The sequence below is a fragment of the Pundamilia nyererei genome, unplaced genomic scaffold (genome assembly GCF_000239375.1).
Source record: "Pundamilia nyererei isolate P.nyererei 1_Seehausen unplaced genomic scaffold, PunNye1.0 scaffold00050, whole genome shotgun sequence".
NCBI lineage: Eukaryota > Metazoa > Chordata > Actinopteri > Cichliformes > Cichlidae > Pundamilia > Pundamilia nyererei.
In genome coordinates this window covers 2,435,421-2,452,452 of record NW_005187451.1, presented here as the reverse complement: position 1 = coordinate 2,452,452, position 17,032 = coordinate 2,435,421, and the positions used below count along the sequence as shown (strand labels likewise).

Genomic DNA, 17,032 nt, shown 5'->3' with positions numbered 1-17,032 from the left:
CCCTCCATCCATTCATCCATCCTCCCATCCATCATCCCATCCATCATCCATCCTCTCATCCATCCATACTCCCTCCATCCTCCCATCCATCCGTCCATCCTCCCATCCGTCCATCCTCCCATCCATCCATCCATCCTCCCATCCATCCATCCTCTTCTGCTCTTCCTTATCAGGGTCAAGTTTAAAAAGTAGCAAAAACAAATACATTAGTCTGACCACTTAATGCTTTATTGCAACTATAATCACTGAATTTTACAAGCTGACATCTGTTGCAAGGCTTGTGTTGAGTATATTTTATTTCTGAACATCTCATAGTCCTCTGTCTTCTCATCTTTGGCTACTCGCCTCACTTACACAGTAAGACGTGGCTGACGAGGTACTTTGGGGTTGTGAACTGTGAAATGTTGGAAACACAATCAGGAAAACTTTGTCTGAAATATCAGTTTCTTGTGATGATACTCACAGTAGCTCATGGTTACACATCTGAGATAAAACTGCAGGGACAGCTTGTCGTGCAGCTCAGTACCGGATCTGCGTTCAGTCGACCAGGTAACCTTTACTGCCACAGAAAGTGATTTTTCTTTTAGTTACCCAAAATTACAGGAAAAGACTGGGAGATGAAAACAAGCAGATCCTTTTAGTGAAAATACCACTGGTACAAAGTCAGTGTCTGCTAAAAACATTCAGGGAACAAAAGGAATTCAAGACAATAAAAGAAAGAGTCTGACATCTTAGAAGATTTAGAGGATTGAGAGACCGGTAACACCTTGCTACCACTCTCATGTCTGTATGCTAGACATGAATCTGCAGAGAACACGTCTAGCTTTGCTTCAAATAAAGACCTACAACCAAAGTAAACATCTATCCTGACTTTAGCCAAAGGCAAAAGAACAATGACCCACCACATCTTATTCTCATTAATTATCTTACTAGGTTGGGTTTTTTGCAAACACAAAAGTGTAAACACAAGTTATTGTTTTTCAGAACAGTAATCTGTTTCTTTGATCCACCACTATGACAAAAACTGAAATGTCTTTAATCAAGATATTAATCCATAAGAGCCCAGACGCATTTTACAGGAAAACTCTGGGAGAGTCAAAGTTGAAACTTTAACAGGAACTTTCCTCCGTGTGTAAAGGAGCGTAGACACCTGTGTGGCCGAGGTTGTATGGATTAAAGATGCTCATTCAGTAAAACTAGAGTCGCCTCAAGGATACGGTTCAAAACCTTTAGTCACTGCTTTAAATGTTCTCTGGAAAGAAATGCATACCTGTTCAGACTTGGGAGAGCGGGGGACCTTACAAACGACCACAAAAACAAGGACATGGGTTTGACCGCTCCTGTAAATGCACGCCATACCAGTCTGTGCAAAAACTGTGCATCCAGAGCAAGCTAGAGCTGTTTGATTTAACTGACAGTATTGACTCTGGGGGAGGTGCAGACAGAAGATTTGAGTTTCACATTGCTGGATCAGTCAGCAGTGACCTTCCCTCATTACATCCAGGACGTTACTCCGTATTACAGTATTATATTTTAGTCAGAGGAGGGGACTAGATGATAGAATAGGCAGAAGGGTCTGAGATCACAGAGGGCAGACACTGTAACACACATATACTGCTGTGGCAAAAAGGGGGGGAAGTTGTGTAAGTGTAGACATGTGCTGGTTGACATGATTAACCCTAACCTGAAAATCTGGCTAGTAGTTTCTGAAGCATATATATCCTATTTTGGTGACTGATATAAATATGAGTTACAGCAGATGTGTTAAACAATGGCTTGTTGCAGTTAATCAAGCAGTCAGTCAGACAAGATATCCATCACAGCCAGAGCTTTATAACTCATGTCTGACCTGCGCCGTCTGATGGACTGATGGGTTATGGGAAGTGCACTGCAATGGATACTGGGCAGCAAAGCTGGGCACTAACGAGGTACCGGCATTTAAAATCAAAATAAAACCAAGTAAGAGCTAAAGTAGCTATCACCTGGCTAGGTGTTTGGGTGTGTGTGCAGCATCTCTATAGCAACCTGGCTCACAGTGTGCCGTGAGAGTGGAGACCATAGAAAAGCAAGCCACGAAGCTCCCACTGCACACTTTTGGTGCTGATGTTAATGTCAGAGGAGGCTTGGAACACATCAGCATCTGGCACCTCCGCCGTGAAGCTTCATGTGCTCTGCTGCGTCAAGGGCGAAATAGTGTGGTTTCCAAACCCTTCCAGTGTGTAGTAATACCACAGCTGATGGTTTAGTGTCCAGGAAAAACTGACTGTTACATTAAATTCAGTGTAAATGTTTGTAAAGACACCTTGCATGGGGTGGAAGACAAAATGTGTGGACTAATAGTTTTGTCCATATCATCTAAGTTTTCTATATGAAAAGACTTTTTAAGAAAAAGGTCACAAAGTTCCCCTTCCACTGCTAAAATCTCTACAAAGGTGCATTTTAGCAGAGTCTCTGTGAAGGTTCTCAGTCATCCAGGTCATCGTAGCTCAAGGAGTTTGGAAAGAAAAGCGTCTGGACTTCTTTAAGTTGCTTGAAGACGTTTCACCTCTCATCTGAGAAGCTTCTTCAGTTCTAGGGTCAAATGGTGGAGAGTCCCAGATTTAAGCCCATGGGGGGACACCCCCCCTCCTCCCCATGGGGGGAGTGACTTCAGAAAATCAGATGATAGGGTGGGGCTAGGTTTCACAGCGGGTTCACCTTGGTTGATTGTGACCTACACCCGTTTTCACACCTTGGCTCATGTGATTAGGTAGAGGATCAACAGGGGGTTCATGTCCCTCTTGGGGGGGGAAACTCCCACAGGGCTTAAATCTGGGACTCTCCACCATTTGACCCTAACTGAAGAAGCTTCTCAGATGAGAGGTGAAACGTCTTCAAGCAACTTAAAGAAGTCCAGACGCTTTTCTTTCCAAACTGTTGAACAGTTAACTAATTGATTTGTTAGTAAATGAATTTAGTGTAAATTAAAGTTTAATTACTTTGGAATAATGTGTTGAATTAAATGCAGGTCCTGCATATCAAGATGAAAATATCATCCAACTGACTGAAGCACAGTAAATGCTTTGAGGCTGCTTTGCTGCCACTGGGACCGGAGAGCTTGCATGAAAAGTGAATTCCCAAATTAATTTATGTCAGAGTGGCTGATCATCAGCTAGACATCAAAGTAAATCTGCTAAAGAAGCCTTTCAAACACAGAGAAGCTGCTCTGCAAAAGCAGCGCGATGCGAATGCTTAATTCACATGTTCAAGAACTGGACAGGAGGCTTGAATTTGTCTATATTTGTAGACAAAAATCAAAATGACCAGAGTTTCCAGACTGTACTGTTTGTGTCATTTGATGAACTTAATAAATCCACAGTGCTGTGTGTATTTTCCTCACTGTGGTGCTGGGTTTTATCTAGCTGTTGATATTCAGTATTAATAACTTTCACAACAGTTACTGCATTTCAGTTTCCTCTGTCCGTGCATACATGAACAAAACGGATCCCAGATAGAAGGAACATGCAGGACAGAAACGGTGCGAGAAAAGAGACGAGACCAGGTTAGAAGTAGAAGTACAATATGGGCAGAAGACAGAGGAGGAGAAACGGAAAGAAGAGAGGAGGCGACAAGAAGAGGAGAGCCCTGTGGGCGATGATAGATCATGACTAAGCATTACACTGTTGGCTGTAAGTGAAGCCATTCATCAGGTGACCTGCAGCGATGCCTGCTCTTCATTTAGTGCCGATTTTCCAAAGTTAACATCAGTATCTATTTATACTAAAGTGCAGATGAAACAAATCACAGGAAATAAACAGCGTATACAGTACAAGATCAGTACCTAGCATTAATACAAGAAGTACAATCTTACTGAAGTACTTCACAGACCTGTTTGCTACACTTGTATCCATGAAATCCTTCACTTTTACTGCGGAAACTTCGATTCTTACCTAATCTGCTCGTTATCCCAAACATCCTAGCTGCTCTACAGTGAACAGACCATGACATAATAAGATAATAAGATTAGAACTGCTCAAATACAGTGAAAGCACTCTTGCTGCGTGCTTTGACTGACAGGTGACAGGTGTGGTTTGCCTCAAAGAAAACCATAGACTGTAAAGGTGGACATCACCCGGTGGTTGTAGATTCTGCGTTACAAGTTTGTGTGGCACCATGTTGGTTTTTCACACCTCATGTGACTTATATGGCGTATTGGCTAGCACTTACCTAGCTTGCTTAGCCAGTTGCATTAATAAAATGTACAGGTGCAACTCAAGGACACAGGTATAGTTCTGAGAAATGGACTGATACAACACTAAAATCTCACTCATCAAAAGTGTGAACTGCAGCCTCAGTTTCCCGTTCTCAGTTGACAGGAGTGGCACCCACTGTGGTCTTTGTTGCTGTAGCTAATCTGCTTCAAGGTTGGACGTGTTGTGCATTCAGAGATGCTCTACTGCATGTAACACGTGGTTATTTGAGTTACTGTTACCTGCTTATGAGCTCAAAGCAGTCTCCTCTGACCTCAGTGAGGCATCTTCACCCAGAAAAACACCTCTCACTGGATAGTTTCTTTTTTGGACCACTTCCTGTAAAACCAAGAAATGCTCCTGTGGGAAAATCCCAGCAGATCAGCAGTTTCTGAAATTCTCAGACCAGCTGCTCTGGCACCAACAGTCATGCTATGTTCAACTAAACCACCTCTGTTCCCCTTATGACGCTCAGCTTTCAGCAGGTTTGGTCGTGTCTAGGTTCTTGAATGCACCGAGTTGCTGTCATGTGATATTTGCATTACCAAGTACCTGAAAATGTGAATCTAACAAGGTGACAGATGCGTCTATATAGTTATGTGTCCTGACGGTATAAAGCAGAGGTACAGGTGCATTAAAACCTGGATGACCAGGAGGCAACATCTCTGACTGTGAGGAGGAACTCTGTTGTTTTGGAGTCAATGTGAAAACATTGCAGATGGGTTTATGGTCTTGACTTCTTGTTTGAGGTCTTATCCAATATAACAAATGTGGTGCAGTTTAGGGTGAAACAGACATCCAGGGTAAAGGTGGACAACTGGATATTTTCCCTGTTGTGTAAACCCAGTCTTCATGGCCCAGCATGTTATGTTCATAGAACAGAGAACGTTGTCTTTGCTGTGTTTGTGTCACTGTGAAACTAAGAAAGCAGCATTAGCCCATCACATTTAATTGTTGTGCTCAAGTTGTCCAACAGTGTTGGTCAAGTTACTTGAAAAAAGTAATTAGTTACTAATTACTGATTATGTCACCAAAAAGTAATCCCATTACTTTACTGATTACTTATTTTCGAAAGCAATTAGTTACTTAATTTTCAAAAACATGACACACAACCTGAATACGTAATGAAGCACAGACCTTTCAGCCCAGTTCTATTTGCATAATCCATCAAATGAAAAAGTTTCTTTTTAAAACGTATTTTATTCATTTTAATTTTTAACTTCATGCATCAAGCAAAATGAAATTATATGCAACAGTCTTTCAATTTCTCCTGCATATTCCAGCATATACAATAAAATCATGTTTTGTGTTTACACTCTTTCAAATAGATGCAAGTAAAACACAGCAAAAATAACTCAAATCAAAGACTCGGCAGCTCTTAAATCTATTGTCAGCTGTTTAGCAGGAGTGGGGCGGGTGGAGGTTTGTCCACAGCACATGTCAGTGGGGGGATCCGGGGTTTCTCTGTGAATGTCACGTTCCCGTGGCAGCGTGCTCGCTGCTCGCTCAGATTTCAAGTTAAATTTTTGGCTGTAGAAAGAAGTTTTCTTCCCACGCAGAGTGTACAGTGGACGCTAATGTTTTTGTCACTTTGACAGAATCAAGCTCAAAGTAATGTGATTACTTCCACACTAAATGCTCGTACTCTCTCTGCACTCCATATTATCCATTGTTGATCTGTACACGTCTGTCGCTGCCACGAACGTCGCACGCTCGTACGTCACTGTCATGAGACGCTCACACAAACAACATCACGGTTTAGTAACGCAGCGTGCTTATGGGAAAGTAACAGTAATCTAATTACTTTTTGCAATAGTAATCCCTTACATTACTAGTTGCTTGAAAAAGTAATCGGATTACAGTAAGATGTTACTTGTAATGCGTTACTGCGCATCTCTGATGTCCAAGCCACTGTTATTTTACCGCATGTGCAAACCCTGCGTGCCGTAGGTGAAGCTATAACAAATGAATCAAGCTTCAGATGATGAGGATGATCCGCCCCCTCACATCCAGCTTCATCCTTCGAGCTATTCCCGCTGCTCCGTTCTCTCTGTCACTTCCACTTTCCCACGCTGTCAGATTCCCCTCATTCAATTTCATCATGTCTGCTGTGGTTTAACGAGCCCCCGTTCTTTAAAAATTCATTGCCTTTGTGTCTTTCTGCCTTTCAGACCTTCTTCCCTAAAGCCGCCTGCAGCACACATTCACCTCCGCCTCACCGTCCGCGGCCAGGTCTTTCCCTGCGAGTCTCAAACAGCTGCTAACTCCGCTCCAAAACCACCGTCGTTTACACGCCAGGGTCCTGTCCTCATTCCTGTCATCAGTGGGGACTCTGCTCTAATGTTTGATCAGAGTGTAATCACCAGAGTATTTCATTGCTTAGCCTTAAATCTGCAAATATTATTCTTTCCTTCTCTGATTCGAGATTCTTAATGTCCGTCTGGAAAAAGCTACATCCTATAGCTTAATGCAACAAACGCCTATTGCAGCTGTTTAAGACAGAATACGGGTGAACTGGAGCCTGTTCATCCCAGATATGTTGTACAGCTGACGGGCTTTTGTTGTACAAATCCAGTCTAAAGCACCAAAGGGACTTTCGGTAGAATGAGCAGAGAGGGGTTTAGCTATAGAGATTTACAGTTCTTACTGAAGGACAAACTTACTCCTCACAGAAGAATATAGCATTTTCTACCTTGTGGGCATATTGCCACACCATCTTTTATGAAATGTCAGTGTTTCTGTTTGTTTTTTCCAAGTTAGTGAGTAACCGTTGCTTCAGGTGGATTTAAAAAAAAACAGAAAAAAGGTAAATCATAAAAAACAGAAGAGGAAATGAGGAAAATACGACCTGGAAAACAAGACAAGCTGCAGACAGTGAAAGATGTCTATGAAGGCAAACAATACGCGGTGATGGTGCATATTGTGTCTGTTGTCACCGAGCGTGGCAGCTTGATGCATCGCACTGCTGGGCCAAATACAATTCTGCGAGTGCGACCAGTCTGCCATATCTGCATATCAATTATTTGTGGCTGCCATAAATACAGTTTAATGGAACTGTCAGTGTGTGCCATTGCATATTAACTGAGCCTGGAGCTCAGCTGCAGCTGGTTGCTGCTGGCAAACAATCCTGGACACATCTGCATCCAGGTGGAGAACAGCAGGAAGTGCGGCAGCTCATTTAAGGGAGCTGTACTGACTTGAATATAGATAATGGGGAGGGGCTGAAAAGATTGGTTTTCTTAATAATTATCAGAATTTTATTATGAACAACCTCACATGCATATGAACTTGAGTGACAGCCCATTCTTAACCTCCTAGGACCTGCTGTCCACATGTGTGGACGTCACATTTTGGGTTATTTAGACCAAAATACTAAATCTTGCTCTACATGGGCCTGATATCCACTTACCAGGACATTATATTGCAACTGTTCTATCAAATTTTTAAAAGAATATCCTCATATGTGGCTCATTTTCCTTACGAACAAAAATTATGTAAAAAAAAAATAAATCTGGTACTTCTTTGTTTTTACATTCATCAGGTCCCAATCAGCCCAAATATCAAAGAGAAATTAAAAATGCTGCTGTGGAAGAGTTCAGATCTCAGGAGGTTAATCCATAGGGTTTAACTCTTTACAGCTGTAACAGCTTCAACAGTTGTGTGAAGGGTTTCCACAAAGTTTAGGAGTGCTCTTCCTATTTCCCCCTGGATGTCTTTAAGGTTTCCACGTCTTTGACATAGGAGAGGTCAGGGCTGATCGTTTAAGAAAAGGTGTATGGTTGTGTGCTTCTGTAAATAAAAGTATTGTATAAAACAAAAGATAAACTGTGAGGAAACAGATTTTAAAGCCATAACTATACTGCCATACAGAGTACTAAATATTCAACACATCCATATTCCAGCGTACACCACATTAGCAGATTTGACCATAACATGAAGATATGGAGAGGAGCTTTTGAAGCTAGTAAGAAGAGACGTGCTGAGAAAGAGCAAAACAGCTGTGATGTTCGCTTTGAGAGTGTGGACAAGTACAGCGAAGGAGAAAGTGCTGCACGGTGTCCTAATGCATGTAGAAAAAAACATATGATCAAGTGTCAAGAGAGCAACTGTGGAGCTGCAGAAGAGTCTGAGGAGGAGGTGCAGGGCATGCATGAGGACAATGTGTGTGGTCTGCTGCCACAATCTGCAGTGAGAGTAGGTGGCAGGTTGGAGGAGAGGCTGAAGAGGTGGAGGTATCACAGCCAGAGAAAGGGAGTTTCTACTATTAGAACTTCCCTGGTTTTACTAATGTTATTACTTTTTAAAGATGATTTTCTGTGTTTAATCAATCGGCATACTTAAACCTGGACCAATCACAGTACACCTACTTGCCTCACAGCTTCTCTTATGTTAAAAAAGTTCCAAATGCAGTTGTAGCTCAAAAAAAGTCCCTAAAAATGGAGCACTGCTTTATAATGTTACCTGATTCCTGCACCAGAATTATGAAAGAGCACCCATGTTCCAAAAACACCTATGTAAAGCTTAATTCTTGGTACTGCTGCCATGTATCTGAGGGATTAGCAGGAGATTGATGGTTCTCCCCTGTATTCCTCCAGCTGTCCTAAAATTAATATGAGTGATAAGAATTTTGGCACAGGAATTAAAATAGAGGCGCTCCTCTTCTGGAAAACATCCTTCAGCGTATGAGTGTGACTCAGTACACCCTCATTCACACACTGAATGCACTGTACATGCACACAGGAGCTGCTCACACACTAATCTACACGCTTGCATACATTAAAATGCAGCACCGCTCATCATATAACAGAGTAAGAGACCTGAGAACATAGGAAATACTAGTCAGGTGGTCGGCTGAGATAAGCTTGTGGTCTTTTTGATTTGGCAGTAAATCAACTGACTGCAGGTGGCAATAATGCACAGAGGTCAGCACCGAGGCCTCACAGTCAACTGGGGCTTTTTTGCAGTCACTGAGTTGAACGCAAACCCGTCTGTATACCAACATAGAGTCAAATGTGTGAAAGCTAAGCGTGGCCCAAACTGGGTCGCGCAACAGATAGAAAAGAATCAACAGTCCATTCAAAGAGCAGACCTCAACCTGAGTTAAATGATGTGACGGACGCTTAAAAAAAAAAAAAAAAGCTGTGCTCATGCAGTTGTTGCAGGTCTGAGAGTCTATGGCAGGGGTGGGAACTCCAGGCCTCGAGGGACGGTGTCCTGCAGGTTTTAGAGCTCACCCTGGGTCTACACACCTGAATCACATGATTAGTTCATTACCAGGCCTCTGGAGAACTTCAAGACATGTTGAGGAGGTCAATTAGCCATTTAAATAAGCTGTGTTGGATCAAGGACACATCTAAAACCTGCAGGAAACCGGCCCCCGAGGCCTTGGATTGCCTACCCCTGGTCTATGGTGAATGTGATGTTAAACGCCCATGTAGAAAGGACGGCACTGTGACACCGGACTTGCTCCTACTCTGGGTTCCCTCTTTATTCTGGTACGAAGACAACAGCACGTAGTCATCATCGACAGTGTGTTCTTAGTTAACAAAAGACTAATATACATTCCTACAATACAACGCTGTCAAAGTCTTTCTTTAAAAGTTCTAGCTGAAACCAAATGTGCGATCATATAGTAGCAGTATTTTTATTTTTTCCATCCTTGTGCTAACCGAGGTGAGAGCTGTTATTTCTACTTTTTTCTTAAACAACAACAATAAAATTAACACATAAATTTCTCATCTAAAACAAACACCATTGTTTATCGTTTTTGTACAACAACATCAAGTAAAAATGCGTAACAGCACCTACCTGTACAAAGATAACAGCACGCAGTCATCATCCTGTTACAAAACTGCAACGTTCGGGTCTGTTAACAAGCAACAGTTACAGTCTCATAGTGTTCGAGCTGGGCGGAGCCAGACAGCGCCCACTAGCTATCTAGTATTAGCTTAGCATGCTAACCAAAAATGCTACTGGTGAATAAAGTTAGTATTAATGCACCAAAATGCCTGTAACTTTCAGTGTACATGCTAGTACTGCTTACAATAAAAATACATGTTAACAGTTACCTCTGTGAGAGTGTTTTTACTAATGAGCATGCATTATTTTCCTTTGCTGAGACAGCTACTGCGCAGCTATTTGGAACCTTAATGCAGTTGCAGTATTTGTCCACAAGGTGACTCCAACTATTCACAAAGCACATTAATTTTGAGGAACTTCATTGTTAAGCTCTTTTTGAACTCTGTTACACTCACAAATATGAATAAACTGAACCAACATTGTCAAGAAGAATATGGCAAAATTCCTCCACAACTGATAAACACTGGTAGAGTCACACAGGAAACGAGCACACCTTGTTTTTTGTTGAAGCAAGGAAAGCATAACATGCAGGAAACCGTCATGGATGGGCCCCCGCTGGTCTGTTCCAACTCTCCCTGAATCTAGGTTGCAGACCTGTTGCACATCAGTCTCATCCTCAACCAGCACTCAAGGACCAGCTCCAACAACCAGTCTCTGCCAGACCGTTTGTTTCATTAGAGTGGTAATCAGGCTCCTTCAAGACTCCCCAGCGTTTTGGCAAGATTAGCCTAACATATCTGTGTGGCTGAAGAGTGGCTTACTCTTCCTGTTCCCTTTAAGCAGGTCCAGAGGTCACTGCATCTGCTCCTCTGAATTGCCAACCTCCTTTGACTCCATTTACAGATGAAAACAAGTGAGACAAACAAGTAAGCCTCGTCACCTTGACTCACCTATCTCTCCTCTCTCAGTAACCCCTGCTGTCATCTCGCCTACATGCTCATTGTTATTCAGTAAATCAGTCAAACTTTGAATTTTGTCTGCCTTCGGTCTTGCTTCAGAGCATCGGCGTAACTTTGTGCTGAACATTGGGTGGGGTCAACTGTCTCTGTCCAAATAAATAAATAAATCTGGCTAAATTCCCAGATGATGAAACGTGCAGCTACTTTGCTGGTAATACCTGAAATGAGTAAAGAAAATCAACAGCCTATTTATGCAAGATAATTCATAATTTTATTGGGGGGGGTCATAACCCCACAAACTTCCTGCAAATTACGCCCCTGCTTCAGAGTCTGCTTTGCTTTATTTTTTCCAGTAAATAATGACATGTATTGTTGTTCATCTGATGCCTGGTATGGATTAGATCATTTTTATTATGACCTGTTAAATAAAACAAAACTGACACAGAATAGTCTTTTCTTTTATAAAAACCATGATTGTAAATCTCACATATTAGAAAAATAAAGGAGAAAATCTGTTTTTCTTTCCATGGAGAGGCTCAGTCTATGAAACTGGTCAAACTCTGGATGTAAAATGTGGAGACAGACAACTAAATTATCAACAACTTTGCCTTTGCTTGGTCTAATTACCGAACCGAAAGCCTGTGAAACAACAGTTTTCTTTAGCTGGTCTGGTTTGGGGTTTTGCCTGTAAAGCAAAGCCATCAGATGTTCATGTTCATTCAGCACAGGGATGCTGTGCTGCTGTCGGCTGCTAATTCAGCTGCAACCACATTACTCTCCTTCCTAATAAGGTTTACTGAGGGTCTGTCTTCCCAAGCTGCACCCTCCTCCACCCTCACAAACATCATAATGGAGCCTGACACACGCATGTGCCTTTGCTTTTTGCAGTGTGCTCTTGTTAATGAGTGTTGTGCGTGCGATTATGTGTGTACAGAAAGATTTCAGAGTGAAGGCAAATGTTTGTCTGTTTGAAATGTGTCATCAAATGCTGAGCTTCATGCAGAAAGCTGAGTCGTGTTGGCAACATTAAACTGGAGCTAATGTCTACAAAACCTGTATCATGTTTAACGGAGGTTCTAAGTTCCACATCTGTGTTATTAAAGCAGAAAATACTTGTGTGTTTATAAATTATGTAGGTTAATAATTTCTCCTGATTTTGTTTGACTGAGATGAGCCACTCTCATTAGGAGCCTCTTACAAGGATAATTTGGTAAGCCAGTAAAGGTCAGGAAGCCCAGCAGGATGCAGACAGTGATCAAGAACTCTACGCTCTGCTTTCACCTTCATACGTCTGGCCACATTTTGGCAGGCAAGCTCTAGCTTCTCCCCTCGGTTTCAGAAGGATACATGTGGTTCATTATTAGCTCCTTTCCTGCTCTTGCTGAAAATCAAGTTCTGTGCTGTTAGCCAAGATGCAGTTAATTTTATTGACACAACTATTGTCTTTGATCAGTGCAATGCCCTCACTTATAAGGATCATTAATGTTAGAGATGATTTATCATCATTGCCCCGTGCTAATCTTTTAGTCCTCGGTCATTTCTATGCATTGCTAAACACAGGTTTTGGGTGCTCTGCATTCAGAGTCGTATACAAAGCTGCACACGGGCACAGTCTAGATCAAGAGTTTAGGACCACTTGCCTTTGAAAGGCCAAATCTGTGCAAAAATGTGGATTCATTGTCATTTTCTGTCATTTCACTGTCATGATGCTCTGTTGGCAATGGAAAACAAACCTTCCCTTGTTGAACGTGGTCGGGTTGTTGAACTGCATAAGCAGGGTCTCTCACAGCACGCCATCGCTGCTGAGGTGGGACGCAGTAAGACGGTCATTTGATATTTCCTAAATGATCCGGAGACCCAAAAAAATGTCACCAGCACTGAGTCGGAGGATCCAACTGGCTGTCAGTCGAGACACTGGACGATGCTTGACCTAAATTAAGGCCGTTACTGGTGCCGACTGCAGCCCCATAACCATCAGATGCCATCTGAGGCTGAAAGGCTTCAAGAACAAAAAAACGTCTCGTCTCCTTGAACGCCACAGAACTGACCGTTTGGACTTTGCTACAGAGCACCAAACATGGGACACTGAAAGGTGGAAGAAAGTTTAATTCTCTGAGGAGAACAAAAGTAACCTCGATGGTCCTGATGGTTTCCAACGTTGCTGGCATGACAAGCAGATCCCACCTGAGGTGTTTTCTATGCGCCACAGTGGAAGGGGCTAAGGTCAAATGGTGCGACTCTGGGACTCTCCACCATTTGACCTTAAAACTGAAGAAGCTTCTCAGATGAGAGGCTAAACGTCTTCAAGCAACTTAAAGAAGTCCAGACGCTTTTCTTTCCAAGCTCCTTAGGCTACAGCAGGACAAGAGACTTCTTATAATCTCACTATTTTGGATGATCCTGCATGTTCCCCTGATCTAAATCCAAGTGAGAACCTTTGGGGATGGATGGCAAGGGAAGTTTACAGAAATGGACAACAGTTCCAGGAAGTAGATGTCCTTCCTGCGGTCGTCTTCACCACTTGGAGAAATGTTCCCTCTCACCTCATGGAAACGCTGGCATCAAGCATCAATGTTTTCAATGTTTGAAGTGATCAACAATAACGGTGGAGCGACTGAGTTCATGTTTAGAACTTCTGTTTTGGGGGGTTTACAGGGTTTTTTTTGGTGTGGTCCTAAACTTTTGATCAGCTGTAAAACAGCCTGTTTCAGTTTAAGTGTCCCACCTCAGCAGCGATGGCGTGCTGTGAGAGACCCTGCTTATGCAGTTCAACAACCCGACCACGTTCAACAAGGGAAGGTTTGTTTTCCTTTGCCAACAGAGCATTATGACAGTGAAATGACAGAAAATGACAATGATTCCACATGTTTGCACAGATTTGGCCTTTTAAAGGCAAGTGGTCCTAAACTTTTGATCAGCTGTAAAACAGCCTGTTTCAGCTTAAGTTGTTTTCAATAAATTGCTCAAAAAAATGTTTTGTCTCACTCCCATTTCTTCTTGTTGCATGTTGAAGCTCGACTTGGAACCTTGTTAAGATCCAACCATGCAAAATAGGATTTTGGGGCCATTTTTAAGTGGTCTTAACCTTTTGATTGGGGCTGTACCTGTTTGCATCTGTCTATATGACTCTTGAATGCAGCAGCACCCAAAACCTGTTTTCTGCAATGGGTAAGTGATCCTCATAAGTGAGGGCATTGCACTGAACTTGACTGTATTAAAAAAAAAAAAAAAAAAAAAAAACAACAACAGAAACCTGAGTCAGTAAGCAAGTGCAGCTTAAGTGTTGTGATGAAGGTCGCAGCGACACTGTGCTGATGACAAAACCAGTAAAGAGAAAAGCAGAGCAGGTGCAGAACTACAAGTCAAACAACACTGAAAAAACTGACAAGAGACATTTATGAACTAGTTTAGTGAGCTAACGTTTGCAAACGATTAAAAGAGTTTGAACAATTCAGACTCAGTAGACATGGATCCTTCAGTGAATCCAACAAGAAAACAAGCTCCGTCTTAGCAGCTTAAAAATACCAAACCGCTAGTATTGAAAACAATTGAATCCACTTTTATTTTGCTTCCTTCCTAGCTGTAATAATCTCCACGATCATCATCTCGTCCAGCTCTAAGACGTCTTAAAATATTCCATACTTAACAAAAAGTGAAAATGTCACAGTTTGTGCTGTGGCAGGCAGGATGAAGGAGCCAAATGCAGGACTCATACACAGAACAGTAAACTCAAAGCGGCAGCTTTATTCGCTGGGAAAAATAATCCGTAAAATAAACTCACAAAAATCTAAATAAAACTTGAACATGGAAACTAAGAACTAAACACTGGGAGACTAGAAAACACACAGCAAACAGGGAAAGACGCGACAATAGACAGAGGAAAACGCAGGACTTAAATACACAGAGGGATAACGTGGGAATCGGACACAGCTGAGAGCAATCACACATAATGAGATGTGGAGGAAGCAAGACTATCAAAGTAAAACAGGAAACAGGAGACGGGGAGTTGACAAGGAGAAATAAAGAATATTAAACCAAAAACACAAACGCTGGGTCGCCTGAACAACAAGGGTCAGATGAACAGAGTTCTCTAAAAATATTAAAGCAGTCCAGGCAATAACATTTATTTTTCCAAATAAAATTCCATCAGTCATGACATGTTTTTGTCTTTGTTCACAGTATTTAAAAAGCTTCAATTATGTAGGAAAAAAACAGCAACATGTGTTTACTGGCTGTGACACTCTCAGCCTATCTGGACCCAAACAGAGGAAACGTGACGCCAGATTTCCGAGGGTACCGGTGAGAAAGGGGTCCATCTGGAAAACAAAGTCCGAGACTCACATTTAAAACCATTTCTGTGAATCATATGTCCTACACTTTAAATTAGAAAAACTCTTTAAAAAGGGAGAATTTCAATAAACTTCAGGACACGCCATCATTAAGTCGGCCAACTTCAGTGTGACATGTTTTTGGGATGCACTCAAACTTCTGCATGTTTGTAGATAAATCCAGCACTGTATTTATTCCTCCCCTCACTGCACAAGCGCCAGCATGGTGGAGCGGCGGTGTATCGATATCAGGCCAAACGCACAGAGAGCAGCTTGTTGGGTCAAATAGCTCTGGTAACAGGTCTAATTGAATCTATGTCAGGTTTTCACTGCAGGTGCATCCACCATAGCAAGCAGCAGGGTGGAAATCAATACCCCCTCGCTCCATCCATGAACACACTAATTTCATTGAAGGCCAGTGTGTGTGTGTGTGTGTGTGTGTGTGTGAGTGAGTGAGTGAGTGAGTGAGTGAGTGAGTGAGAGAGTGAGAGAGTGTGGGAGATGGAGCGAATGAGGTACATATGTAGGTTAATGAAGGTCACTGTTTAATCTCATTACAAGATGTGTGCACGTGCAGGAGAGATGAGGCTTTTTTTGTGCAAATCAGGACCTTTGTTCTGTAATGAGAACAAAATGTTAACTTATTCTTTCCAAAGACAAGTTCTTGCCACAAATGCAGCAGAACTCTAATTCATTATGAGTAATGGGTGATGATGTAATCTAGCATTGACTACAAACTGAACTAAAGTTCAGAATCACAAACAAAGCTTGAATCTCATCTCTACAGAACAAGTTATTTATATAAATGTGACGCAGTTACTCGGATCCAAGACTGCATTCTTTTGCTCACATGACTTGTGTGCATATTGTGGACTTTTCTCTAAAGTAAGTCAGTGTGTGCATCTGTACCCAGAGTACCATCCTGAATTTGACCCAGGGCAGCAGTGTGGAGGCTCAGGGTGCTGAGGATTAGAGGAGTTCTGGTCATGGAGGGGGCAGAATCCTTAGGCTGGTGCAGCACCTCCTCTGGTCTCATGGAAGTGGGATTAATGACGGGTGGAGCTGGTGGGGCAGTCGGACTCTGTGTCTGGGGAAAAAAATTACATTTTCATTAACAGACTAAAAACAACTCCTCCCCCCTGCAAAAAAAAAAAAAGTAATCGGTATATCTAATATTCTTCAGATGATCTCACCGTGAGGTCAGCTGTGGTCATCTTGGTCTGAATGAGATCTGGAGGTGTCAGGGGGCAGGTGACGGTTTGGTCTTTCAGCAGAGCGTTGAACGGGTTTTTCTCCTTAGCCTGAACAAGTTGTAACAGGAAACAACCACCATCAGTCTTTTAACCTCAGTGGACAGACAGCAGTGGATGAGGGTCAGTGCCAGGTGCTCATACCTGGATGTGAGGGACAACCTTGCTATCCCAGATATACTCCAGGGCAGGCATTTCATCTTCAACCTGGTACATCAAGACAAAGTATGCAGACCATAAATGTTAATTTACAGACACATTTTTAATTGAAAATAAAATCTATAACTGGAATTCAATTTAGTTTTATTCATACAATCACAACAACAGACTCCTCAAGGAGCTTTATACTGTAAGGTAGACCCTACAATAATACATACAGAGAAAACCCAACAACCATATGACCCCTATGAGCAGCACTTTGGCGACAGTGGGAAGGAAAAACTCCCTTTTAACAGGAAGAAACCTCC

General features: G+C 42.2%; 2 protein-coding genes across 6 annotated transcripts in view; both read right to left on the bottom strand.

The window, feature by feature from the left end:
- Positions 1–10,117, bottom strand: part of fam163ab (family with sequence similarity 163 member Ab) — a 39,345-nt gene extending 29,228 nt beyond the window's left edge. The window contains exon 1 of the mRNA XM_005733188.1: positions 10,038–10,117. The gene's annotated coding sequence lies outside the window, so the exon portion shown is untranslated. The remainder of the gene's footprint in view (positions 1–10,037) is intronic.
- Positions 10,118–14,711: 4,594 nt separating this feature from the next.
- tdrd5 (tudor domain containing 5) overlaps positions 14,712–17,032 on the bottom strand; it is a 10,200-nt gene continuing 7,879 nt past the window's right edge. For 4 of the 5 annotated variants that reach the window (XM_005733184.2, XM_005733182.2, XM_005733186.2 and 1 more), the window contains 4 exons: positions 16,710–16,772; positions 16,509–16,616; positions 16,225–16,402; positions 14,712–15,303 (listed from right to left, as the gene is read on the bottom strand). In XM_005733184.2, coding sequence (XP_005733241.1) covers positions 15,236–15,303; positions 16,225–16,402; positions 16,509–16,616; positions 16,710–16,772 — 417 coding nt within the window. In that variant the 3' untranslated portion in view covers positions 14,712–15,235. The remainder of the gene's footprint in view (positions 15,304–16,224; positions 16,403–16,508; positions 16,617–16,709; positions 16,773–17,032) is intronic. The other variant, XM_005733185.2, reaches the window with a different exon arrangement.